The sequence below is a fragment of the Chrysochloris asiatica genome, unplaced genomic scaffold, assembly GCF_000296735.1.
Source record: "Chrysochloris asiatica unplaced genomic scaffold, ChrAsi1.0 scaffold00005, whole genome shotgun sequence".
NCBI lineage: Eukaryota > Metazoa > Chordata > Mammalia > Afrosoricida > Chrysochloridae > Chrysochloris > Chrysochloris asiatica.
In genome coordinates, this window is record NW_006408523.1 from 10,109,461 (window position 1) to 10,136,901 (window position 27,441).

At 48.2% G+C, this 27,441-nt stretch overlaps 1 protein-coding gene across 1 annotated transcript in view; it reads left to right on the forward strand.

Annotated features, from left to right (window-relative positions):
• LATS2 (large tumor suppressor kinase 2) overlaps window positions 1-27,224 on the forward strand; it is an 85,839-nt gene extending 58,615 nt beyond the window's left edge. The window contains exons 2-7 of the mRNA XM_006831963.1: window positions 11,727-11,859; window positions 14,901-16,342; window positions 17,988-18,570; window positions 19,656-19,838; window positions 21,793-21,899; window positions 26,730-27,224. Coding sequence (XP_006832026.1) covers window positions 11,727-11,859; window positions 14,901-16,342; window positions 17,988-18,570; window positions 19,656-19,838; window positions 21,793-21,899; window positions 26,730-27,224 — 2,943 coding nt within the window. The remainder of the gene's footprint in view (window positions 1-11,726; window positions 11,860-14,900; window positions 16,343-17,987; window positions 18,571-19,655; window positions 19,839-21,792; window positions 21,900-26,729) is intronic.
• The last annotated feature ends 217 nt before the right edge of the window (window positions 27,225-27,441 follow it).

A 27,441-nucleotide genomic window follows, 5' to 3' on the forward strand; every position in this document is an offset into this window, starting at 1 on the left:
TGGGCAAATACTCCCAGATATAGGGACTGTGGTACAGGGTGGCTATGGGTTGGAACCCACTCTACGGCACTTAACAACAACAACATCAAGGGTTGCTGCGTTATTAGGTGCGCTTCTGTGACATAGTGGCTAATTTTCTTTTCACCTACATCTGAAATTCAATGGGGACTTCATTCTGTCGTCACTCAATTGCAACATGGCACACCACACACTCATGCACACACTTGTGCACACACACACACACACACACACACAGAAGCTCTGAAAGCCCGTATTGAACAATTTTCATGATCTCTGAGAAATACAGAGAATGTGGAGAATGGTGTGTGGCTGGGTGTGCTGGGCTGGCTCATGATTTGTGTACATTCTGCCAAGGGCTTGTGTTTCTTATTAAAGCTTACCAGCTGGCAGTAGAACACACTTAAGCAGTGCATTCTAGTTGCTTCCAAAAGAACTGCTGGAAACATTTAGCTCAGGGCCTGTCAGTGTTAGTGCGCCGTCTTTAGGTCCTCCAGTCAGGGTGTGTACCTTTGTCCTTCCCACCAGCCCCTTTTCTCCCAGGAACTGTCCCTTAAATGCTGTGCCCTTAAGAAATGCCATGCTCCTTAGTTCATTGTTTTCCTTTTCTGTTCCTTCCAACAAATCTAGTCTTCAGGGACAGAGGACTAATAATCATCATCGTTACTGTCATTATTCTTTTATAAAACAAAGAGAGGGTTTTCTTTGTTTTTTAAACAAATAATAATGATATTGATGTTGTTGTTGTTGTTAGGTGTTGTTGAAGTGTTCTGATTTATAGAGACTGGTAGCGTAGTGGTTACGAATCGGGCTGCGAACCTTCAGGTCAGCGGTTCGAAACTACCAGCCGCTCCGCGGGAGAAAGATGAGGCTTTCTACTCCCGTAAAGATTTACACCCTCGGAAACCCTATACAGGGTCGCTATGGGTCGGAACCGACTCGACGGCACTTAACAACAACAACAGAGGGTTTCCCGAGCAGCAGTTGGTGGGTTTGAACTACCAACCTTGTGATTAGCATTCCCCACTGGGATCCCAATAATGATAATACCAGCAAATTTGAGATCTGGTTGCCATTGTCTTCCCTTTACTTGACAAGCCGAGGAAGCGTTGGCTTATTTAGAGAAGAATGGGGACAGGTTGGGGGAGATGAGTCTAGTGCCTCAGAAGCTAGTGGAACCGTCAAGCCATAGGACTGTGGCCTAGAGTTTGCCCACAGCTAGCAATGGCTGGTAAATTTTTGCTTGATCAGAGGAGATTTAGCAAAATCCTTGACCAAAAGGAGGGAATTGTAAGAGAGCCAAGGGAGCTTTTGACTACAGTGAAATGGCTAAGCTAAGCCACGTCTCTGTTATAGACAGAAAAGTTAGAACAAAACCCATAGTGCCCTATATCTGGTACATAAACAATAGGTAACTAGAGAAATGTAGGGGTTTGTTTTGCTTTGTTTTTTTTTCCCCCTGCGGTGGTCAAGTTAGGCTATGGAAAAGAATGTACACTTGAGAAGGGATCGCACAAGATGTCTCTAGGAAATGAGTTACTTTTACTACCTGTTTTGGAAAACGTGAATTGTAAGCATCTTGTGACGACTGTATGTAGTTTTGTGAGCTGTTTGTAACCAAACTGATTAGTAGCCAGTGGCTGGACAAACATAGCCACTGGTGTACAAGTCTCTGCTTTGGAATGTCCTATCTCCGTCTCCTTACCCGAGGAAGAGCCAATCAGAAGATGCTGTAGCTTCCAATTTTTATAACCATTTGCTTTGGTTTCACTTTGTGAACTGGTGGGTCTCCATTGGAACGTGTCTCTCAAGTGTTCTAATAAGTCCCCCAAAACTTTACCTGACCAAGTCCTTAAAGACCCTCAGTTAGACCTTCCGCTTCACTTTGAACATACATGAATAGTACATGTGAGAAAAAACTAGAGGAGAGACAGACAAGAGGTTCCACACAGATTCAGCAAGGCTAAAATTTTAGATTTTTAGCTTTTCCACCAAAACTCATAGTTAGAGTGTTACAATGTTGGGATATAGCTTTGTTAACACTTGAAAAATGCTCCTTTGCTAGGAAGGGGGAGGGGAGAGATCTCCATAGGAAATTCCTTTCTTCATACATCACAATTTTTCATTGAATTTAAATGAGTTTCAGTCATGTGTCAATGCCAGTAAAATAGTTCTGCGTATAAAACATGTGATCCTAAATGTTAGGATTCGTGAGTCATAACTTAGCACATTTAAGTTTGCTACGACGAGTCCCCAAATAGAGCCTGTGAACAATGAAGAAAGTACCCCGGCTGAGTGTGACTGAGTCCCGGAAGAGCAAAGGGCAGGCCAGAAGTATACATCCTGGCCAGACAGCAGGGCTAGCTTCTCCCACCCCGGCCACAGAGCAGAGTGACCGCAGAGCTGCTGCCCTCTGGTGGGGGGCCCAAGGTGTGATTCTGGTCATTATGGGAACTAGGTAACAAGTAAGGTGATGCAGCCGGATCTCACCGTGTTTGATGGGGTCTTTGGTGGTGTTATTAAGTTCCGTGGAGTCAGTTCCAACTCATAGCAACCCTGTATGGGGTTTCCCAGGCGCGGCTGGTGAATTTGAATCACTGACCTTGCAGTCCAAACCGACCTTGAGGTCAAGTGCTTACCTTACAGCGCCACACCAGGTGTAAAGGCCTTCATAGACTCAGCTTGGGAGGTAGATCTGACTCCTGGGTCAGTTTCTAGGGAGACAATGAGGCAGGGGTTTATGGCTGGAGGTTTCTGGAGAGACAAAGGAATTCAGTTTGGGCTGAAGAAGTCAGATGGTAATGCAGTTGCAACAGAGGCCTCAGCCCACCCTACAGTGAGCCTCAGCTTTGGGGCCTCAGCCCACACTACAGTGAGCCTTAGCTTTGGGACAGAGACCCCCACCCCCATACACATCTGCAACTGTGGAGAGTGGTGGGCGGGGAGAGGGGGGCGACATTTCTGTGGTAGAGACACTCAGCCCCACTGACTCCGGTCCACATGTGAGGCTGCGTGTCAATATCATCAGCCTCCTTTTACCAGACCATTTGGTTAGACCACCTCATTACAGCCCTATTCATAATGGACTGTATATATGGGCGAATTTCACATTTTCCAGGATTCATTGTGGCTAAGCCAGTTTTAAGTTAACAAAAATGTGAGGAAGAAAGTCAGAGGAGTAATCTCTTGAGAGAAATCCCTAACGTGGGATTTTATAAGATCTCTTGATAGCAGCGGAAAACCACTGAAGCTTGAAACCTCAGTTTATCTTGCTCTTTTCAGCCCCCAAATCGCTTTGTTCCAGCCATGAGCCAGAATGTTTCTTGTGAAGCTCTGCTTCAAAGGCATGGGAAAAAATTCCTTCCTATCTGCTAGAAGGACACACGCGAAGCTGAGACTAGCCTGCTGCTATACATGAGGCCTCTCAACCAGAAGGGAAGAGGCTGCCAGCCCCTTACCTTCTCTTCTCTGCATTTGGCCCCCAAATACCAGCCCTGTTGCTGTTGAGTTGATTCCAACGTTTAGTGACCTTACAGGAATGGATAGAACTGCTTTATCAGGTATCCAAGGGGGGAGTCTGTATGGAAGCCAACCATCACGTCTTTCTCCCATGGAGCGACTGGTGGGTTTGAACCACTGACCTTTTGGGTAGTGGCTGAAGGCTTTAACCACTGTGCTACTAAGGCTCCTTAGCAGTAGATGAGGACCCACCAAATGGGAATAGCACCTAGTTGAAGACTACCGTTCTAGGGTTGTGGTTGTTGTTGTTAGGTGCCATCGAGTCAGTTCCGACTCAGAGTGACCCTGCACAACAGGACGAAACAGTCGTGCGCCATCCTCCTCACATTTGTTCCACTGGAGTCCACTGCTGCGGCCACAGTGTCAGCCCATCTTGTTTACAAGCATAATGTCCACTTTACAAGCATAATGGCCTTCTCCAGGATTAGTCCCTCCTGATCCTATGTCCAAAGTGTGAGCGATGAAGTCTGGCCATCCTTGCTTTTACAGCGCATTCTGACTGTATTTCTTCCAGCACAGATTTGTTTGTTCTTCTGGTAGTCCATGGTACTGTCAATAGGCTTCTCCAACACCAGAATTCAAGCATACCAATTCTCCTATGGTCTTCCTTAGTCATTGTTCAACTCTCACACGCATCTGAGGCAGCTGAAACCTTATATGCCGCTCTAAGTGCTATCGAGTCCGTTCTGACTCATAGCGACCCTATATTGGGATTCCAAGGAGTGGATGATGGGTTTGAACCGCCGATCTTGCAGTTCGCAGTCCAGTGCTGAGCCTACAGTGCCACACCAGGAATCCAACTCTAGGTTGTTGTTGTTGTTAAGTGTCAAGTTGATTCCCACCCATAGCGACCCTGTATAGGGTTTCCGAAGAGCAGCTGGTGAGCTTGAACCATCGACAAAATGTTTCTGAAGGGAAGGAATATAAAAGCCAAAATGCTTGCAAGGTTGGGACAATGGTATTCCCTTAACTGATATGGGTGACTGGGAAGAGTTTGGGTTTGTTCATGTCATTGGCATGGTGCTAGGTGACATGGAGTCAGCACAGGTGAAGCTAGCATGAACACTGAAGGCATTTTGTACCACATCTGGCACGCCTTTAAGGGAGTCGGCCCCACCAGCACTGACGGCCTGCTCAGCAAAGAGGGTTGGCCGTGAGCATGCATTCTCCATGTAGCAGTGTAACTCGTATAGGAGACATGAAGCAATCCTAAACTGAGCTTTCTAGAGTGTTGTAAGGAAAGCGCTTAGTTGAGGCTGAGACTTTCTTGGTGGTTGATAACAAGTGGCATAAAGGTCTTGTTAACCTAACCCACTGTATGCCACTAAAAGCTTTTAAGATCTTTTGTGGTGGTTGTTCAATGCCACTGAGTCGATGACCACTCATAGCGACCCTTTATGGGGTTTCTGAGGAGCAGCTGGTGGGTTTGAACCACTGACCTTGTTGTTGATGAGCGGTCCAGTGCACATCGTACGCACCACACCAGGACCCTTACTCAGTGGCAGTGGAGGCAGTGGGAGTGGACGTCGACTCAAGGGCAGCAGGGTTGATTTAGGGCTTTTTTTTGTTTTGTTTTAAAGTTTTTATTGTGACTGATTTAGGTCTTTTTGAAGCAGTACATCATTGAGCTTTCTTTGGGACAGCTTTCAGAATCTGTGAGCTTCCAGTGACTCTGCTGGAGAATGGCTTGGGTGTGCAAATACAGTGTTGAGAAACTGTGGAAACAGTTTTTTGTTTTGTTTTTTTTTAAATTCCCTTCAGATACAGATCTTGGCGAATCCCTCCATTTTTGCTTTATGTCCATTTCGCCCACACCAGGAAGCAACACACACGGGGCACCAGGAGCATCGAGTCTCTCTCCTTGTCTGAGTCTTAGTCTCCGCCTGATACTTAGTGTGGGTCAGAGTTGACTTCAGTCATTCAGTTGTCATTCATCCACTGAGCAACTTTCTGTCAATGAAGCACCTGTCTGAACAGGTCCTTTGCCTTAAACTTCTTCTGGCTACTTCCTTGCCTTCGGGTGGTGGTGCCCAAACCTTTTCACATCTTGACACACATAGAAATGGATAACATCTCTATGGCCCCCTGAGGTTAGATGGAAGGGATTGGAGGTGTCTGTTGGGATTTGGGAGTCCTGATGTGGCACTGTGGGATAATGCGCTGGACTGCAAAGGCAGTTTGACCCACAAGGTTGGCAGTTCAAGCTCACCAGGTGCTCCTTGGAAACCCTATACAGGGTCGCTATGGGTGAGAACCAACTCTGTGGCACTTAGCAACTACAACACTGGGGTTTGGTGAAAAAGATTCATTGCATTTATATAATCATAGTACGAAAGGAAGCATATAGAACTTTGGAGATAATAAATATTGAATCTGCATAAAAGATTGTACAAATACCATCTGTATTTTTTTTTTTACAGGGGACACTTACATACTTTTGTGACCTGCTAACAGCTAGCCCTTCCGTGGTACTGAAATGCGCCAGTATCTAATTTAATCCTGGTAGTGGTGGTTGTTTTTGTTGTTAGGTGCCATCGAGTTTATTCTGACTCGTAGTGAAACCACGTGACGGAGTAGAACTGCCCCATAGGGTTTTCTAGAGTGTAATCTCTGGGGGAGCAAATTACCAGTTCTTTTTCCCATGAAGCTGTTGGGTGGATTTAAACCACCAACTTTTTGATTTTCAGACAAGCACTTAACCGTTACCACCAGGACTCCGTCATTTAATACTTAGACCAACCCTATGGGCCTTATTTCAGAAATGAGAAAGCAGACGCTGGAAGCAGTGAGGCTGTTTGCTGAAAGTTGTACAGCTGGGCGACAGCAGATTGGAGATTTCAGTCCAGGCACCATGGCCTCCATGCCTGTTGGCTACTATTCCGTACTGCATTCTCTCAGGATCCAATTTTATGCTGGAGAAGGCCATATGCAGTTCATCTCCCATGCCCCTCCCAAGCTCTCCTCACACCAGACTCTTACTGTTGCCTGAGTCGGAAGGAAGCCAGCACATCCAGTCCCCTGCATCCTGAACGTCCAGCCTGTGTTGGCATGAGGACGCAGCCTTAGGGCCACAGAACAGTGAGTGTGAGTGCTGGTACGCAGGCACGCCTGGGTCTGAACGTGGGCTGCCACTTGCTATTTGTGTGACTTTTACAGTTTTCCTGGCCAGAGAGGGGGGCTGCCCCTGTGAATGCCATGCTACCTGTGAGCTTTCTTTCCTTACTGCTGCCCGTCGAGGAGACTGTGAATGAAGCCTTGCAGAGCTTCCAGGATCCTTGGTGGGTTTTCCTGTCTGAATAACTTAGTTTGGTTTCTGTTACCCTCGAGCTCCAGTTCTGAAGAGATGTTTGCAGCTGTTCTCAGTTTGAGTTCTGACCCATCAACACATGAAGGCTCTGAAAGCTCCTACTGGGTGTGCCCGATAGGTTTCATCAGGAATTCTCAATTCCCTTCGAATCCAGGGCATCACTATACTTACATGTCTGTTAGCATCTTTTAGGAATCCTGGTGGTGTCGTGGGTTAAGCACTTCACTGCTAACTACAAGGTAGGCGGTTTGAACCCACCAGCTGTCCCAAGGGAGAAGATGAGGCAGTGTGCTCCCATACGATTTCCAGCCTAAGAACCCCCATGGAGCCGTTCGCCTCCATCCTGTAGGGTCGCTGTGAGTCCGATCAAGCCCACTTGATGGTAGTGGGTTTGGTTGTTTTGTTTTTTAATCTTTATAGAAGCAAACTGCCTCTTCTTCTTCCCAGGAGTGGCTGATGGGTTCAAACTGCTAACCTTTCGATTAGCAAGCGAGTGCTTAACCACCGCACCATCAGGGCACTTAGCAGGTACTGGTGAATACGTTCTGGTGTTTCCCAGTGTGGGGGAGAGCGGCGTCTGTGATGGGGCAGAGTGAACAGAGTGTGCTGGATCAGTCCTAGTGGTTCGGGTCGGCTCCTCCTGGTGCCGCATTCTTCAGTGGGCGCCCCAGCTCCCGGATGACCCTGATAATGTGCCGTCTCAGATCGCCTTTCTCCGAGCTGTTGTGAGTTCTTCCCAGACATGAGCTCACTGCATAGCTCAGCTATGAAGTAGGGAGGGGAGGCGGTGGATCGTCTCCAGGCTGCAGGTGAGGCGTTTTGTCTTCTCCCGGCTGATTTTCCAGATTGTACATCTGCCCTTTTCGGTGCGTCCAAGGGCTGCTTTTGAAACCAGCTCAGCTCTTGTCACCATTTTCCCATCTGCCCGTTAAGCTGTCACTTCCCGTTCTCCAATGGCAGGCTCATCTGTCCTCTCACACACAGCTCGGTGTCTGCGCCTGCCTACCACCATTAGTAACCCTCCCCACCCGTGCAGGGTTCCACACACATGGCACTAAGCACATTGGCACAGCTTAGAGTCAAGTCCATCCCAACTCATAGCGACCCCATAAGACAAGAGAACTGCTCCAAAGGGGTTCCGAGACTGTCAGTCTTTCTGGGAGCAGACAGCCTCACCTTTCTCCCTCAGAGCGGCTGGTGTGTTTGAACCACTGACCCAAGGCTTAGCCCAGTGCACCACTAGGGCTCTGTAGTGCCAAGTACAGCCAGCTTTTTTTGGATGCAGATTTTCTCTGGTGGTGTTTTGGTTCCCGAAGATGCTGCTTCTGAGAAACTTTGTGCTCCTGACTCCTTTTCCCCACCACCCAAATGGCCTGTGGCCAGTCACAGAAAGCCTGCTTCTAACCATATTTACCAAATGTTTATGAAGCACGAGATGTGGTCTAGGTGCAGGGCCCGAGGAGAGAAGGAGACCTGGTGGTGTAGTGGGTATCGAGTTGGGCTGCTTACCGCAAGGTCAGTAGTTCGAATCTACCAGCCACTCAGTGGGAGAAAGATAAGGCTTTCTGCTCTTGTAAAGCTTTGCAGCCTTGGAGACCCTATCCATGGTTGCTGTAAGTCAGACCCAGTTCCATGGCACAACCACAACCACCACCACCATGGATGAGACAGGCACATTGCCCCACCAGGCAGTGCCACAGGGATCATCTGGGGGGATAGTGGACACAGAGTGCAGAAGGGCCAGTCGGACCTGTGTCCTGTAACTTAGTTTTCAAAACATGACTAAGAAGGTAGGGTCCCTGGTGGTGCTGTGGGTTAAGCATTCGCCTACCAACAACAAGGTCAGCAGTTCGAACCCATCAGCTGTACCTTGGGAGAAAAATGAGGCTCTGCTACCATAAAGCTTTACAGTCTCAGAATTCCTAGGTAGCAGTTCTACCGTGCCCTATATTGACCACAGTGGATTTTAGGAAGTAAGAAGAATCCATTTACCCTCAGCTTAACCTTCCTCATGTCTGGAACTTGGGAACTGCACATCTGGCTGCTGCCTCTGCGTGGCGCCGTGCCAGGTAGCTCCTCTGCAGTATCCTTTGGGTGGGCTGGGGCCTTCCTGTATCACCACCCTTTCCCTGCTTTGCTCCTGTCTAGGTAGAGAGACCTCCTTTCCAAGGCCTCCTCCCGCGAAACACCCTTTCCCCGCTCAGTTACCAGCTTCCTGTATTCTCCCCTCTTCTTTGCCATTTCCTCCCCCCTCATCCTGCTGTGTCTGCCCCTCAGCCTTCCAAACTCCACTTCTCCCTCCTCATATTATGCCCCCTTGGCTGCCTTTACTTTTGTTCTTGTCTTATGGAGTCCTGGTGTGACGCTGTGGGATCAGCATTGGACAGCTGACCCCAAGGTTGGTCATTGAAACCCACCAACTGCTCCTTGGAAACCCTATAGAGGGGCGCTATGAGTCAGAACTGACTTAACTACAGCGTAACAACTCGGAAGCTAAGGGTGGCCTCTGTGACGTTCTTTGCCCTCTTCCCATTCTTCCCGTTTGCCTACAACTGTGCAGAGCTGCTCCTAACATCACAGCCAGCCTGACTCACAGTGCTCACGGTGCCTATCTCATCCCCGCTGCTGCATTTGACGTGTCTGGCCTCCCCCACGAGCCTTGCGCCTCCCTGTTCCACGCAAGTTGAGCAATGGCTCTTCTGTCTTCTGTCACTGCGTGTATGAGCTGCCTGTCTGCTCAGTGCATCCTGCAACTACCACACAGTTGGGTTCGGATTGCCATTTGTGCCAGTTTCAAAGAGTCTGTGACTCCCCTCCAGAACTTACCATCCAAGTCCATGCAGTGGGTGGCCTGTCACCTGTCTTTCTCACTCAACACCCCCCTCAGCCCATCTTCCACTGAGCCACACTCTCACCCCCACTCCCTATCTGCCAGGGTCCTCTTCTCTGCCAGAGTGTGTCATGTGTGACGCCACTTCCCCTGGAGTGGAAGAACTCTTACCTCAGGGTCATAGACACTGGTGTTCCTGGGCTCCCTTAGTGCGTGGAAGTCGTTGTTTCTGATTTTCGCACTGATTTTCTCTGAACAGGCAGAGACAATGGTTGCATCTTAGATGACTGCTCTAGTTTTTAAGACCCCAGTCATCACTCACCAAAGTTGGGTGTAGAACATTGTCTGTGTGGACTGTTAGGCCATTTGGCACGGTTTTCCCCGAGACCGTAACCCTGAGCCCCCAAGTCCAGTAACTCAGTCCATCAAGTTTATGTCGAAGAAGTTTGGTTATGTCTTACAAGTCTTCATGACTTTGTCTTCTACGTTCCACCACCACATTCATGGATATATTTGCAGTCAAGTCCAGTATTCATGTACTTCAACAAGCAGTTTTAAACAAACGTCTACAGCCTGGGCTTTGCTCTAAAGGCAACTTTTGTGCCATCTTTTCTTTCTCCCAGGAGCCCAGGTCCCTAAGGGCATGATCCTTTACTGTTGCAGCCAGACACCGAAAATTCCACTCCCACTGAGTCGATTCTGACTCACAGCTGAGACTAAATCTCTACAGATGCAGACAGCCTTATCTTTCTCCTGTGGAGTGACTAGTGGGTTTGAACCATCAACTTTATGGTTGGCCGCCCAGTACCTAACTACAGCATTACCAAGGTCTCCTTGCAGTAAGGCAAAGGGCATTGTAAACAGCAGTCATTCACTAAATAGTTAGTCAAAGAAAATACTTCATAAATGACTCTTCAGCACCTCTGCCCTCCCCTTTGGAGCAGACCTCATGATTCCTCTTCTCCCATTGTGGATGTTCTTCACAGGGGCACATCCTTTCATGGAGGCCACTGTGACCATCTTCTTCCATTAAACATCTTCAGTTTTAGGTTTATCCGCAAACCTGAATTTACCAGTCTAATCACAAGAGTTTTTGAAGGAGAAGCAGAATGTACATTTCTCTTAGATCCAGCATAAAAATGTCTTTTCGCCTTAAACCAAAAAATTTCCCCAAAAGTCTTCCTTAAGCCAAGCAGTAAGTAATAAAGAACATCTCCCATGTACATTGCACTCTGTGAAGGACCATCTGTATGAGATCAAACTGACAATAGCAACTTGAACATTTGGATAGGAATCTCGGGTGCGGTAAGTCAGTGTTAAAGAACAGTATACACCTTGAAGAATGTGACACTGAATTCTATGTGAACAAAATTGGTGTATGGTTTGCTGTGTATAGGGAGCTTCCAAAAGTTCATGGAAAAGCTTCATTATCTTTTAATTCCATTTATCCACAAACTTTGTGCAGCTCCCGAAGATATTGTCAACAACAACAAAAATAGAGTAATTTTTTTTTTAATGTCTTTATGTTAAGGAGCCCTGGTGACTCATTGGTTAAGTACTGGACTGCTAATAAGAAGGTTGGAAGTTCAAACCCGCCAGCTATATTCTGCAGCAGAAAAATGAGGCCATGAATCGGAAGTGGCGCAACAGCAAGGAGTTTGTTTTTGTTTTCTTTTTCAATCTTTATATTCTCAACATACACCACACATCCGATGGTTTCGTATAAGCTAGATACTGTCGCTGTTGATTGTTGTAAAGTGCCATCAAATCGGTTCCGACTCATAGCAACCATCTATAGGAGCCGCTGGTGGATTTGAGCTGCCACCTTGGCGGTTCAAACAACCTTACAGTCCAGTGGTTACCCTACAGTGCCACACCAGGACTCTGATTCTGTTACTAGGTACGTGCCGGTCACATAGCCAACTGGCTGGTGAACTCAGACTTCTCTGTGGTACATCACATGGAACTCTAGAAGAGCAGGCCCAGCAGTCATGACAGAACCGGGCTTCTTGTCTTCTGAAGGTGGGCTGACTGCGTGTGCTTTCCCCCCAGGAGATGGCGGTCCGCGCCCTCAAGCAGACAGGCAGCAGGAGCATCGAGGCCGCTCTGGATTACATCAGCAAGATGGGCTACTTGGACCCGAGGAATGAGCAGATTGTGCGGGTCATCAAGCAGACCTCCCCAGGTGAGCCCAGATGTGCCACGCGCCATGTGCAGCGGGTTGAGAGTTAAAGACCAGAGACGGCTCTGTGGGAGGAAGGGCAGGCAGACCCAGCATGGCAGTGGACAGTGCCCAGCATAATTCCCCAGGAAACATGGACTTGTTCATCAGCCCTGTGCCGCAGCAGAGCCCAGGGAGCAGAGACTAGCCAGTAGTGCATCAGGGAGGGGACTTAGCTGAGTGCTTGACCCTCTCCATCTGAAATAATTCGTGGTACTTACTACCTGAAGGAGCTCTGGTAGTGTAGTGGTTACGAATCGGGCTGTGAACCGCAAGGTCAGCAGTTTGAAACTACCAACTACTCTGTGGGAGAAAGATGATGCGTTCTGCTCCTGTAAAGACTTACAGCCTTGGAAACCCTGTACAGGGTCGCTATGAGTCACAACCGACTCTACGACACACCACCACCACTTACTACATGGGCTTGTTTTTGGTGTGTGTTTTTTTTTTTTAAAGAAACATCCCCAAATTCACAGGATAAAGAATTTGGCAGCCCAGCGAAGTGAGAGAGATTTTTTTTTTTTTTTAATGTTTTATTGTGAATTATATGATAGTTTACATGGGAGAACATTAGTTTTACATTCATTCTATCGTATATCATTTCATTTGCCATGATTCCAATCCCCTCCATGCATCATCAACCAACCAAAGGGTATACCCTGCAAGTCTGCTCCCTACACTTCCCCCTGCCCGATCCCCCACAGTCTTCAGCACACAGCCCCTCTCCCTCTCTGGATCTAAAGTCCCCAGCTGCTCCATCTCTCCACATCATCGTCTCTGCCTCCATCTCAGGCATCACTGCTTCTCTGGGTAGGATCCTGCTCTCGACTCTTCTCTATTGATGGCCCTAGGGACCTCCGCTCCTAGACTGGAAATTTAATCACTCCCTTCCTTGCTATAAAACGTCTACCTTTACATTTCCAACCCTCACAAACAGTCCTGATAACAATTATTCACAAGAGACCCATCTGCATTTCATTTCATCAGCTCCACCTACAGATTGGATACTAGAGAGAGATTTTTTTAAATGTTATTTTTCTCTTGGGCCTTTGGAAAGGGAGACTTCCTTCAATGATTCTAAAACACACCTTTTTAACATATGAGGGTCAGTCAAAAAGTATTGCTACTGGGGTTCCACTTCATACATGAGCGGATTGATTCCAAACAACATGTTTATACATGTCTCTGAGATCAGTGAATGGCTGCAGACAAGTTCTCTCAGGAATTCACTTCGTCTCCTCGGAGACCTGGTGTGGCACTGTGGGATAAAGCACTGGACCGCAAGGTTGGTGTGAATCACAAGGTCAGCAGTTCAAGCTCACCAGCAGTCGCTCCTTGGAAACCTTATGCAGGGTTGCTATGCGTCAGGACTGACTCGATGGCGCTTAGCAACAACAACAACAACAACAAAGTCTCCTTAGGGTGCTTTTAAAAAGAGGTGCAATGCCTGCAGGTCTGAGAGTCTCTGACCCTAGTGGTGGGGTGTGTGGTGTGGCTGCCTCCCATGAACAACCCCCACCCTCCATGATGGGGAGAGTGTCCATGGAAGGAATCGTGGTGGGGCTGTGGGTATGCATTGGGCTGCTAACTGCAAGGTTGGTGGTTCAAACCCACCAGCTCTTCCACAGGAGAAAGATGAGGCTGCTGCCTTAGAGCTTTACTGTCGGAAAACCCTAAGGAACCCCCCCTCCACTGCCCTTTGTAGGGTCTCTGAATCACAGTGGACTCACTGGCAGGGGTTGTTTTGGGGTTTTTTTTGGGAGGGATCTTGGGTATGATAAAGGATTCATATTCATGATAATTAACTAAAGGAGTTTTCTCCATGTATGGAAAGTCGGAGATAAAATCCACTTTGTCCAGTGAGCAGGAAATGACACAAGACTTTGTGTGTGGTGTCTTCATTATTGCAACAACACACACATTTCTGTTTTATCCTTGCCAGAGGACTCTCAGGAGCCCTGGTGGCACAGCAGTTGAGCACTTGGGTGCTAACCAGATAGTTAGCAGTTCAAACCCACCAGACATTTTGAGGGAGAAAGAAGAGACTGTCCGCTCTTGGAGACTCACAGTCTTGGAAGTGCTAGGGAGCAGGTTTCCTCCGTCCTGTCGGCTCACTGAGAGTCCAAATCGAATCGACAGCAGCAGGTTTGTCTTTGGGGACTGCTGTTTAAAGGACCCTCCCAGACAGTCTGCCTCCACAGACAGCTGCAGACCCCAGTGGGCAGCGCTTGCCTTTTTTATTTTCCTTCTCATTTGTTTCTTTATTCCAGGCAAAAGGAAGTGTGTGTAGAGTACTCATTCTTCAGGTCCAAGATGGGCTACTTGGACCCAAGGAAATGAGTCTGTGGGGGCTGCCTGGGTCTGCACTATGCTGAGGCATTTGTGGGAGGGGTCCCTGAGAGAGGGGACATCAAAGCAGAGTGGCGCCCAGGAAGGGGACTAAGGAGCCCGTCCTCCCAGGCAGCTATGTCCTCCCAGGGGGGAGAGATTTACAAAGTACACAAGAGTCAGGGCCAAGTAGGCAGCCGCTAGAGTCCATCTGGTTATTTGTAGAGGGGTTTTGTGTACTCGCTTTTGTTGTTGTTGTGTGTTTTGTTTTAATACAGATAAAATTCCCAGACAGCGTCTATTTCAGAATTACAAGAAGACATTTGGGCTGTGGTTCCGATTCTGTTGCTTGGGGTTAGGGAAGAACAGGCTCCGAGACATGTCTGTGGGGCCCTTAGTCCAACACTCCCTAACGATCATAGAAAAGGCACCATGATGCATGATGCGGGCAATGTTGCCCCCTCAGAGGTGGGGAACTGTACCCCAGAAAGAGTCAGATGCCTTCCGTGTGTCCTTGGGCCCCCTCAGCAGCCACTGGCCTTTGTCCCCAGCACAGGGTCCCCACTGACCATCCTTCACAGGGCCTCAGTGAGGAGCTTTGTCACCTCCTCAGCCTGGGGTCATGCTAGTGTGGAGACCGTACCTCCTCTAACGCTCCCTCCCTTTTACCCCCACAGGGAAGGGCCTGGGACCCACCAGCGTGGCTCGGAGGCCGAGTTTTGAAGGAACGAGTGACTCCTTTCCATCGTACCATCAGATGAGCGGGGTGGCCTACGAGGGACCGGGCTTCGGGGCAGAGGGGCCAAACGTGCTGAAAGAAGTACCTCACCAATACATGGACTATGTCTTCTCTGGACAGAGGCCGGCTCCCACCCACGGCCTGCCTGGCGGCCATCAGCACCCACCCAAAGGATACTGTGCAAACATGGAGGCCCCGGGGCTGAGTTTCCCTGTAACTAACCAAGGGGGTACAGCTCTGCAGCTCCCAGGCCCTCACAGCCCCAACGGCCCACACTATGGCCGATCACACCTGATGGTGCAGGGGGAACCTCTGGTCTATGGCCTCCAGCGCAGCCCCTCCTTCCAAAACAAGGGGCCACCCGAGGCAGCTGGGTACACAAACCTTCCTGCCAAGGGCCAGGGGGCCCAGCCCAACGCCAGCCTTGTGTTTCCCCCCGGGGGCATGGTGGCCGGGCTGTACCTGCCGTACCCACACCATAAGCAGACCAGCCCCTCCTCCCACCAGATGCATGTGATGGGCTCTCGAGGACAGGTGTTTGCGAGTGACAGCCCCCCGTCTAGGAACAGCCTGAACATGGACTTGTATGAGGTGAACATGTGCATGCCTTCCTCCTCTCTGTCCCGCCGGGACTCTCTTCAGAAGCCTGGCCTGGAGGCGGCCCCCCGCCCGCACGTGCCCTTCCGGCCCGACGCTTCTGTCCCCAGCAGAACCAGCTCCTTCAACAACCACCAGCAACAGATGGTGGGGCCCATCAGGGCAGGAGCCCCCAGCAAAGCCGAGCCCTCCATGCCCTCACCCAACACCGTCACGGCCGTCACGTCCGCCCACATCCTGCACCCCGTGAAGAGCCATCGGGTGCTAAGGCCAGAGCCCCAGACAGCTGTGGGGCCTTCCCACCCTGCCTGGATGCCGGCACCCAGCCCGGCCGTGGAGGGTCTGGAACCCAAGGAGGACCCCCCTCTGCCCCTGGGGGGTGCCAGTGGGTACCCTCTGGACATGGAGATGTGCTGCCCGCCCCCGCCCTACCCGAAGCACCTGCTGCTGCCGAGTAAGTCGGAGCAGTTCAGTGTGGACAGCCTGTGCGTGGGGCTGGAGCAGGGCCTCCGGGCAGGCCAGGCCACTGAGCCATCCGAGAGGAGCGACCAGGGCCACAAGAGCGCCAAAGGGGACAAAGGAGGGAAGGACAAAAAGCAAATCCAGACTTCTCCAGTTCCCGTTCGGAAAAACAGCCGAGATGAAGAGAAGAGAGAGTCTCGCATCAAGAGCTACTCGCCGTACGCGTTCAAGTTCTTCATGGAGCAGCACGTGGAGAATGTCATCAAAACCTACCAGCAGAAGGTCAACCGCAGGCTGCAACTGGAGCAAGAAATGGCAAAAGTAATTTTTCATTGCGTGCTTACCGCTCAGCCTTTGTTCTTTCCTTACCTGGTAACATAGGCCAGGGCAGAATCCCTTTATGTGTCTACTTTGTACATCTTTTTCACAAGCCTGCCTCCCAGGGCGACAGTCTGGTTATGATGGGAACAACTTGGAGAAGTTCCGAAGGTTGCAGGTTATTAACTAAGCCACCTGGTCTCCCCTTGCACCGTGACTCTTCCAGGAAAATCTGTGGAAGCCATTTGCACACCCTGTCCTTTTGTTTTACTAATAGGTGAAGCTACAAATGGGTTTTTATGGTACAAATCCAGTGAAGTGTATATCAATCCCTAGAGTGAGAATTTGACTTCAAATTGGCTCCCCCAGTTGCTAGGGCTGGCAAGTCCCAAATGCGTGGGTCAGACACTATAGGCTGAAGACCTTCTGCTGGCTCACATGGTTGCATGAGCCCCAAATCTGCAGGTCAGGCAGCAGGCTAGAGGCCTGTGCTGACCCAAGACGGTGCGAGGGGGCTGGTGAATCCAAAATCTACACATCAAGAAGCAGGCTGCAAACTTTGGTCCCAAGTACTAGGATCAGGTGATGGGAAGAGTGGGGTTTGAGAAAAGAGAGTGAGCTTTATATCCTAGAGGCAGGCCACACCCCTAAGGAAACCCCTTCCAACTCACTTAGATTCCATAATGGAAAGTGTATGTGGTGTCTCCCAAACCACTGAGAATCTGTAACCTAGCCCTGTTGACACCTAATCACCACCCAGTATGTTCTTATTCTTTAACAAAATTCATCAAGGATTACTAACTACTGGACTCCTGGGGTGGCACTTTAGGATAAGCACTGGACTACTAACCACAAGGTTGGTTGTTCAGACCTACCCGTTGCGTCTTGGAAATCCTATACAGGGTTGCAATGAGTCAGAACCAACTAGACAGCACTTAACAACAACACTTTGGGAAAGAGCAAAACCAAAGGCTGAGATTTTATAAATTGAGTTTGTGGGACATGTAGTAAGAATCCGTTTATTCTTCTTTAAGCCATTGTTAGAATCATGTTCTAAGTACCTCTTAGATGAGTATTGTTGAGTTGATTCCGACTCATTAAGACCCTTTCTAGGGTTTCCAAAGAGCGGCTGGTAGGTTTGAACCGCCAACTTTGCGGTTCAAACGGACCTTGGGGTCCAGTGCTTATACTACAGCACCACACCAGGACTCCCTTAGATGACTTGTTAATGAAATGAAATGAAAATGTAACCATACAGCTGCTCCTCACAAAGCCAATGATTTCAAGTTCTAAAAATCAAATGTGTACTCTTGCTTCCTGTGGTCCCATTTTCAGACTTCTTTCCTATTTTCCCCCGTGCCCTGTACTATTGAAATACTAACTTGCTCTTGGAGTTCCAGGTCATTGGGTGCCCCTTCCCCACCGATTTTCATTCATCTGATTTTATTCATCTGTTTTTCCTTAGCTTTAGAGAAAGAACTGATTTTCTGTTCCCTTTGGTTTCCGGATGCATGTCCATAGATAGATAGATAGATACAAAGAGTAAGTCTGTATTCTCGCGTCCTTGCATTAAGTCAGGGTCTCCTGGTTTTGTCTGCCCTGAGGCTGCTCCAATGTGACTCTTCCTCCTTGCTCTTCTCCCGCCAAGGCTGGTCTCTGCGAAGCCGAGCAGGAGCAGATGAGAAAGATCCTGTACCAGAAGGAATCCAACTACAACAGACTCAAGAGGGCCAAGATGGACAAGTCCATGTTTGTGAAAATCAAAACCCTGGGTATCGGTGCCTTCGGGGAGGTGTGCCTTACTTGCAAGGTAGACACACATGCGCTGTACGCCATGAAGACACTGAGGAAGAGGGATGTCCTAAACCGGAACCAGGTGGCGCACGTCAAGGCAGAGCGGGACATCCTGGCCGAGGCGGACAATGAGTGGGTGGTGAAGCTCTACTACTCGTTCCAGGACAAGGACAGCCTGTACTTCGTGATGGACTACATCCCTGGGGGGGACATGATGAGCCTGCTGATCCGGATGGAGGTCTTCCCTGAACCGCTGGCCCGATTCTACATCGCGGAGCTGACGCTGGCCATCGAGAGCGTGCACAAGATGGGCTTCATCCACCGCGACATCAAGCCGGACAACATTCTGATCGACCTCGATGGCCACATCAAGCTGACAGACTTTGGCCTCTGCACGGGCTTTCGGTGGACTCACAATTCCAAATACTACCAGAAAGGTATTGTCTTTTGTATGTCACTGTCATGGAACAGCTGAGACAGAGACTTACCTGTCGTTCCATCTCATTTGACATGACAGCCTTTCCTCCCTGAAGAGTAGCGTGACTGGCATGACATGATTGTGCTTGTATTTGTGTGTTTGTTTGTACGTGGATCTGAATTTCATTATAATATTTTGAAGACAACAGGCTAAGGAGTGTCACAAGACCTTCGAGGAGAGCCACTCTGTCCTATTGAAAAGAGTCGGAAAAAAGTACAATTTCCATGACCTCCCGTTGGAGTGTGCTCCCGTGTTCATTGTTTCTCTATAAAGAGTCCTCTCCTCAAGCCTGAACCTCTGTCTTTATATAATCTAACCCCATTTACTGTTTGGAACAGTCAAAAATACAGGTCATTATCTATTACCTGTATTGCTCAGATTTTTGAAATAACTGTTTTAATGCCTTAGCTCAGGCTTTTATTTTTAACTCAAAGTGATTCCTAAACCATTTCACTCTTCTGCAGGCCCATCTTGTAACAGCTAAGGTATTTGTGCTCGTATTTTTCACATTTCAGGTGCTTTTCTTAAAACTTTTCTTAAAATTCAGGTGCTGTCAGCTAATCAAAATGTTAGTGATTCAAGTCCACCCGGGGACGCTCCTTGCTTGGAGTCTTGGTGTAGCACTATAGGATAAGCACTCAACCTTAAGGTCATTTTGAACCACGAGGCTGGTGGTTCAAATTCACCAGCGGCTCCTTAGAAACCCTAAACAGGGTCGCTATGAGTCAGAACTGACTCGATGGCACTTTAACAACAGCAACAAGATATCTGTACATTGGCCTGGTAATCACAAAGAATGAGGTCCTCGCAGGCAGGTTAGCGTTCGTTATCGCCAACTTAGCACGCTGTGCTTTTCTCTTGTGGCTTCAGCCATTGTCCCCACCCTGGTGCTATCTTTGTCGACAATTGGTGCCCCAAGAGCAGTTGAGGGGGCACCTGTTTCTGTGGGGCTGTGGGGTAAAGTTATGGGCTTGTGGCGTTGTTGGATAGTGACGATTTTCCTGTTCACTCTCTCCTCTCCCTGCCCTGATTCCCGGGTGCAAGGGAACCATGTTCGACAAGACAGCATGGAACCCAGCGACCTCTGGGATGACGTGTCCAACTGTCGCTGTGGAGACCGGCTGAAGACCCTGGAGCAGAGGGCACGGAAACAGCACCAGAGGTGTCTGGCACACTCCCTGGTGGGGACTCCCAATTACATCGCCCCGGAGGTGCTGGTGCGCAAAGGTCAGTGCTCACAGGCCCAGGGCGCAAGTTGACAGTAGTTTTTAACCTCAGACTCACTGAGCCAGGAGACCCTGAGTTTCTCCCCAGACTTGACAGTCAGATCATATCGTTGTGCCCGTGGTTGCTTCAGAATTCAGTTGTTTCCTCAACAAACACGTCCCTGCATATCACACTGCTGTCTTGGAATTGCCTGGTTCCCAGAGGTGAGAGAAAACACACAGAGGCCAGTCTCAGTTTGCTCCTGACTATGGTCAGTGAGGTGGCCTTTCCTCACTAGGTCATGGGCTCATTGTGGGGCACAGTTTTCCACCTGGAACCCAAGTTGGATTTGACTTTAGAAACACTTGCACGGTAGAAAGGGAGCGCTGGTAGCACAGTGGGTTAAGCATCAGGCTGCCAACCAAAAGGTCAGTGGTGTGAATCCACCAGCCACTCTGGAAGAAGATGAGGCAGTCTGTTTCCAAAAAGATTTATAACATTGGAAACCCTATGACGCAGTTCTACCCTATCCGGTAGAATCGCCGTGAGTTGGAATCGACTCAGTGGCAATATGAAAAAAATATGATAGGAACGGCTCTTAGTGTCAAGGACTACTTCTCAGGAGGCCTAAGCCATTCATATTCAGGCTGCAGGTTTGGCTCTTCCTAGCCTGGGTTCCTAGCTAGCTTGTACCACCTCAGACTGAGTATTGCATATGACTTAAAACAGGCATTGTTTTCTCCAGTTCCCCTGGCGAGGCCAGAAGGTAAGGTTTTGTGCACACCAGTGTGCATGAGATTTGTCTCCCTTATGGGTACTCCATTCTATCCCGTGCCAGTGGGATTCTTGGGAATCAATCCAGAGATGAGACAGTCTTTCTTGGGCTGTGTGTTGCTCTAAGTCTGTCTTTGGAGCCAGTCAGCCCTGAGCACTAGTCTAGAGTTTGTTAGCGCTCATATTCCAGGGCAAGTTACTGAACCACTCAGAGTCTCATGGTTGTCAATATTGACTTTGGGGTGCAGCATATGCCTTTTCCAGTCCTGTCACCGGGGATGGTGGGAGGAGGTGAGCTGAGAGCAGCCCTTGGCCCCTCGGCATGTGCAGCTGTCAGCAGAACCCGTGGTTGGAAGTTGCTGGAGTCGTTCTTCTGTCTCCAGTGCAGACCAGGCTGGGACAAGATGGACGGGAGGGGAGAACTGGGAGATGGGGGGGACTCAGAAGGAATTGGCCTGGCATTTATTTATAAGTGCCAGCTCACACCTGAACAAGGAGTAGGCAACATCAGGACTGGGCTGTGGGGCGCTGACAGAAAAGTGGGAGAAAATCAAAGACGAACAAACCTGCTTTGCAAACCCCCACACCCCTGCCTGAGAACTGGCATCGGACCCAGCTGCTGCTGAAGCAGGGGGTCTCTGAGGAAGGGCCCTGGTCTTCATAGTGTCTGGTATGAAGAGCCCGTTTTAGGGTGAAAGGAATATGTCTAACTGTTCTTTTTGCTCAAGTCCCCTCCTGTCTTCCAATCCATAGCTCCCACTGATTCCACAACTGACAATGATCCTCTCCTGACAATGATCCTCTCCGACAGCCTTCTATAATCGGCTTCACCCAACTTGTAACGCTAATGCTTGAAAATTCACAATGGAAAAGTGGCATAGGCCTACCTCTGTGAGGACTGCTAACACCATTTATGTCTTTTCTAGCCTTCTGCTCCAGTCCCTACATGCAGGTCAATTGTTGTATGTAAATCTGTCTTCTTTCGAGGACAGTAAATCACATGCTATTTAACAGGCTTTCCTACTGCAGCAGAGAGCCCAGAAGCATCACTGAGGTGTCTGGTACACGGCCTGAGGTGGACTCTGAATTATGGCGCATTAATTACAGTAGATTCATGTTTTCTGTCCCTCCTAACACTCATCTCTGAGAGGGATGAGCTAAGGATCTGGGGTGTAACGTCGTGAACCTCTCTGTCTTGCAGGATACACTCAGCTGTGTGACTGGTGGAGTGTTGGGGTGATTCTCTTCGAGATGCTTGTGGGGCAGCCGCCCTTCTTGGCGCCTACTCCCACAGAAACCCAACTGAAGGTAACTGAAAAGGCGACCAAAAAGACAGTGGTTTTCTGATGAGTCCCTTCCTTGGTGAACGTTTGCCTACTTACTCTGAGTGGGGTAGGAATGTTAGCTGTATGTAATGGGATTTAAAAACTATTATTATCATCTATTTCTTTAAAATGTATTTTGATAAGATACAGGAGTTAGATCTGTATGAGTGTCCGTCCGAAAATATTGCTACTAGGCTTCCAGTTCACACATCCATGGATTTATTCCAAACAAAACGTGTTTAAGTATGTCTCTGCCATCAGTGGATGGCGGCCCGGTTCTCTCAGTAATATATTTGTGTTATTAGGGCGCCTTCAAAAACGGGGTCCAATCCAAATAGTAGCTTTCTGAGGGGATCTGCTGGGCCAGCTCAATTCAAGGCAGAGGGGTCAGCTCTGAAGGTTGTGGAGCCCTGGTGTGGCGCTGTGGGTTAATACACCAGACTGCAAAACCATTTGAACTTCAAGGTTGGCGGTTCAAGCTCACCAGCTGCTCCTCAGAAACCCTATAAAAGGGTCACTATGAGTCGAAACTGACTCAACGGCTCTAACAACAACAAAGGGTTAATCTTCATGGATTTTCTCAAAGGATATAGGACAATCACAAGGGCTTTTTAGGAAGACATTTTAAGAAAATTGAAAACTATATTGGTAGGAAAGGGCCAGGAAAGTTGCACCAAAGAATTTGTTCCGTTGCACCAGTACATCTGCTCATTCTTATAAGGTAGCAAGGGCTGTCCTAGGGGAAGTCCACTGTGAGACCGTACCCCATCCACCCGACAGCCCTCACCTTGCCATTTCAGACTTCTTCTTCCCAGAACTCAACATTGAAAAGGAGCACAGTTTGATTCCCTCAAGGATGTCAAAGCTGCCGTTTTGACGTGGTGTAGATGGAAGAGCACAGAATTCTTTGGAGAAGGGTTAGAGAGAAGAAGGTTATACACCACCTTCAGACGTGTGTAGACCTTGATGGAGGAGAAACAATAGCTTCACATTTTCATTTAGTAAAGGATGCTGTGATTTTTTGTAGCAGTACTTTTTGACTTACCCTTTTATGTGTGTACTTGAAATTTTACTTAAAGTACTGGTTATTTGCCATCTTGTTATTTTAAGGCCAAGACTGTGAACTGTTTTTCTACGTAGAAGCACTGAGACATGGGTTTAATTGTGGTGTTGTGTTATATTACTTAATATTCTGTGGTATTTTTATGATTATATATTGTTGTTGTTGTTGTTGTTGTTAAGTGCCTTCAAGTCAGTTCCAACTCATAGCATAGGGTTTCCGAGCAGCTGCTGGTGGTGGATTTGAACTCCTGACCCTTTGGTTAGCAGTCCAGTGCTTATCCTACAGCACCATGTCAGGACTCCCCTGATAGTATGTTGTTGTTGTTGTTGTATTTGCCGTTGAGTCGATTCTGGCACATAGCAATCCTGTATAGGGTTTCCAAGGAGTGACTGGTGAGCTTGAACCACCGACCTCACGAGTCAAGCAACTTTGCAATCCAGCGCATCATTAACCCACAGCACCACACCAGGACTCTGGCCCTTTATATCTAAATGTACTATAATTTAAGCAGTGTGTTATAATCAGCATTTATATTGTTTCAGGTTTTTCTTACCCTGAACATCTCCATATAGCCAAATCTTCCTAATCATCCATGTAGTTTACTCAGCAGAGGTCCCTAAAACTGAATTGATAAAGTCAAAGTATATGGACGTTCTTCAGCTTTTTAGTATTGTTGTATTATAGGAAGGTGATTTGATTATTAATTCTCTGCGCTTGACTGTTCCAAATACCGACTGTTGTGTTCACCAAGCCTCATCTCATTTCTTTGACTTAAGAAACTACACTACACCTAAGGAGCTGCCTACCGCAAGGCCGGTGGTTCAAACCCACCAGCGGCTCTGTGGGAGAAAGGTGAGGCCGTCTGCTCCTGTAAAGCTCTCTCTCTCGAGCCTGGGAACCCAGTGCAGCAGTTCCGCTCCGTCCTGTAGGGTTGGTGTGAGTTGAAATCGACTTGATGGTAGTAGGTGGGTGGATTATCCCCAACTGCTGATAACTGAGGAAGATTTGGCGATTTGTTTCCATAAACATTACAGTTTTAGAAGTTTGAGCCTGACCTCTGGGGTTATATTTTTAGTTTTTTACCATGCCTACCTCCTTTTCCCCCTTATCCCTCACCTGTTCACCCCACCAAAAAATGCATACCTCATTAGTAGTCTGGTTTTAATGCTGTTAAATACAACTTTTTCCTGCTAGTCACTGACAAGGAGAATATGCAGCATTGATGTTAAGCTAAATGCAGGACTAGGATTTGCTTCCAATCCCATCTTTCAGAAGTTCCCCCAAAGAACTCACTTCCCCCTTATTATTTATCATCTAACCAGTTAGTCGGGAGCATGGTGACTCTAGGATAAGCCCTGGAACTGCAAGGTTCACTGTTCAAGCCCACCAACCACTCTAAGGGAAAAAGATGAGACTTTCTGCTCCTGCAAAGATTTATATCCTTGGAAAACCCTATACAGGGTAGCTATGAGTTGGAACCAACTCAACAGTATACAGCAACAAGCCTGTTAGAATATATAAAAATATTTGTATTCTTGTTTTCTCATCAAAGCAGCAGAATAAAATATTCATGTACTTCTCAAAAACAGTGAAAACAACAGCTCAGGTTCAAACCACCCCTCTCACCAGCCTACCTGCCTCATCCATTGCCCATCCCCCGCAGCTGTAGGCAGCTAGACTTGCCTTGTTGATCCCAATTCTAGGCCTAAACATTGAAGACTTCCTGTAGGTTCTCTCTTTGAACATCCGACAGCTCGTTTCTGTAGCTGAGCACCATAATCATGTGTCAAGGGTTAGGGTCACTCAGCTTCATTCTTCTATGTGAAGTTGGAATATTTTAAGAAAAAACCCAGTGTGACCATCCATCTCTCAGCCATGTCTTGAATGAGAGCCATAGTGTTTCAACACAGAGCCTTTGCCACAGCTAAAGAAAAGATTCATCCACAGAAATCAATTTGCTAGACAGTGTCTCTATAGAGGGACTCAGTTCCCTTTTGTTTGTATTTGGCATCGTCATCCTAGGCTTCGAACTGTGAACTACCCACCAAAAGAAGTGACTTCCACCACCACCCTAAATTTTAGTGTAGTGGTTATTAATCGGGCTGCCAACCTCAAGGTCAGCAGTTCGAAACTACCTGCTGTTCCGTGTCAGAAAGATGAAGCTTTCTGCTCCTGTAAGGATTTACAGCCTCTGAAACCCTGTTACAGGGTCACTATGAATATAGTGACCACCACCACCACCAAATTTTATTTACTTTGTTGTTGAGGCTACACACTGCCTAGCTTACACCAATTCAGCCGTGTCTACGTGTACAATTTAGGGACATTGATGGCATCATGTAAGTTGTACAGCCATTCTCACCACTGGTTTCCAATGTCTTCCTCCATCATCAACATAAATTCCCTGCTTCCTAAGGTTCCGATCTAGCCTTTCACATCGCTGTTGTCAGTTGATAAGAAACACTTCCTGAAAGAGCGTATGTTCTTGGGTGATGGGGAAGACAATATACAACAAGATGGAGGTTGGCAGCAGGGGGAAGCCGTAAGTAGTGGAAGACTGGGGGAGGAATGCAAGAGTTCAGGTGAATAGAGGTAAACCCTGTGAACTGATGGTACCTGGAGGGGATCACATTCATTGTCATAAAACAAAGTGGATGATGTGTGCAATATAAAACTGATGATCTGCTCTCAAGCCTTCACTCAATTCACAATAAAAAATGGGGAAAAAAAGAACATACTGCTCAAGGCAGGCGTCTGTTACTAGTTAAACTAAACGGTTGTTTGGTTTTAGTTTGTTTGGATATTACGTCAGAGCAGTAGTTTCAGGGCTTATCCACCTTCCATAGCTCCAGAAAGTGAAGGGTCCGTGAGAACTTGAAATTGTGTTCTGCATTTTCTCCCTTTCGATCAGGATTCTTCTGTGGAATCTTTGATAAAAACCTTTGGTCACGGGAGCTGGGCACCATCCCTGTCTAACGGCCTCCTGGCAAAGAAGGCAGTGGTTCATGGAGGCAGTTAGCCAAGCATTCCATTTCTTCCTCCTGTTCCTCACACGCCTTCCTCTGTTGCTCCATGCCAATAGAGTGACCTTTTTATCATTTTTTCTAGCTTTTCTTTGTGAATTGGGTGATGGTTTACAGAACAGATCAGTTTTTCATTCAGCCATTCATACATGTTTTGTTTCATCTCATTGATTGCAGTCCCCACAAGGTAACATCACTTTCCCCACCCCCTCCCTGTGATTCCTGTTTCCATTCCTCCTCCTTTCCTCTGACCCTTCCCAACACTGTTCTTGGGTAAATGCTGCCCTTAGATCTCAAATGGTTGATGATTCTAAGGTATCCATCCCTCACTGATGTTTCAACACAGAGTTCTCCTTATAAATCTATGATTTGGTTCTCAGGGGTCTACCAATCTCTGTCTGATACGAGTAAGTCTGGTCCTTTTATATATATATCTAATTTGGGGGGTTTCTTTCCACATTTATCTCCCACCCTATCCAGGACTTGTGGGCCACCCCTTTCAGAGCAGTTGGTAGTGGTCACCAGGCACTATTTAGTTCTTCTCGTCTCGGTTCATTTCATAGCCTCTCAAATCAAAAAAGGCTGCCTCCACGTCTGTCCGTGCTTTCTCCCTTTAGAAAACAGATCACTCGAAGCTAATGTGTCATCATCACTTAGAGGCCCACATCCACACTAGGTTGGCCATGCATGTACAATGGAACTCAGGGAGTGTTCTCTGTCCCTCTAGGTGATAAACTGGGAGAGCACACTCCACATCCCAGCTCAGGTTAAGCTGAGCGCCGAGGCCCAAGACCTTATCACCAGGCTATGCTGTGCTGCCGACAGCCGGCTGGGCAGAGCCGGGGCCGATGAGCTCAAAGCCCACCCGTTCTTCAGTGCCATTGACTTCTCCAGCGACATCCGGAAGCAACCAGCACCCTACGTGCCCAAGATCAGCCATCCCATGGACACCTCCAACTTTGACCCCGTGGATGAGGAAGGCCCATGGGACCAGGCCAGTGAAGACAGCACCAAGGCATGGGACACACTTACCTCTGCCAACAACAAACACCCGGAGCACGCCTTCTATGAGTTCACCTTCCGAAGGTTCTTTGATGACAATGGATACCCTTTCCGATGCCCCAAACCCTCGGAAGCAGAAGCCACGTCGTCTGAGAGTGCAAATGGAGAAAACACAGGCGTTGGGGACCAGACTGAGGGCTGCCAGCCTGTGTATGTGTAGACTCTGCATTCCCCAGAAGCCATGTCCCCGCAGGCCCATCTGGAACATGTCTGTGGGGAAGGTTGCGGAGTTGACGCATTGATGTTACATGTGAAATCCGGTCTTCGACAACAAAGAACCAACCAAACCCAAACATAAAAGGTCTTGGAGGAGCCTAGCAGATGTTCATTGACATGCAGTTGATGGTGGTCAAGATTATCCTTGAAATGGCATTTGA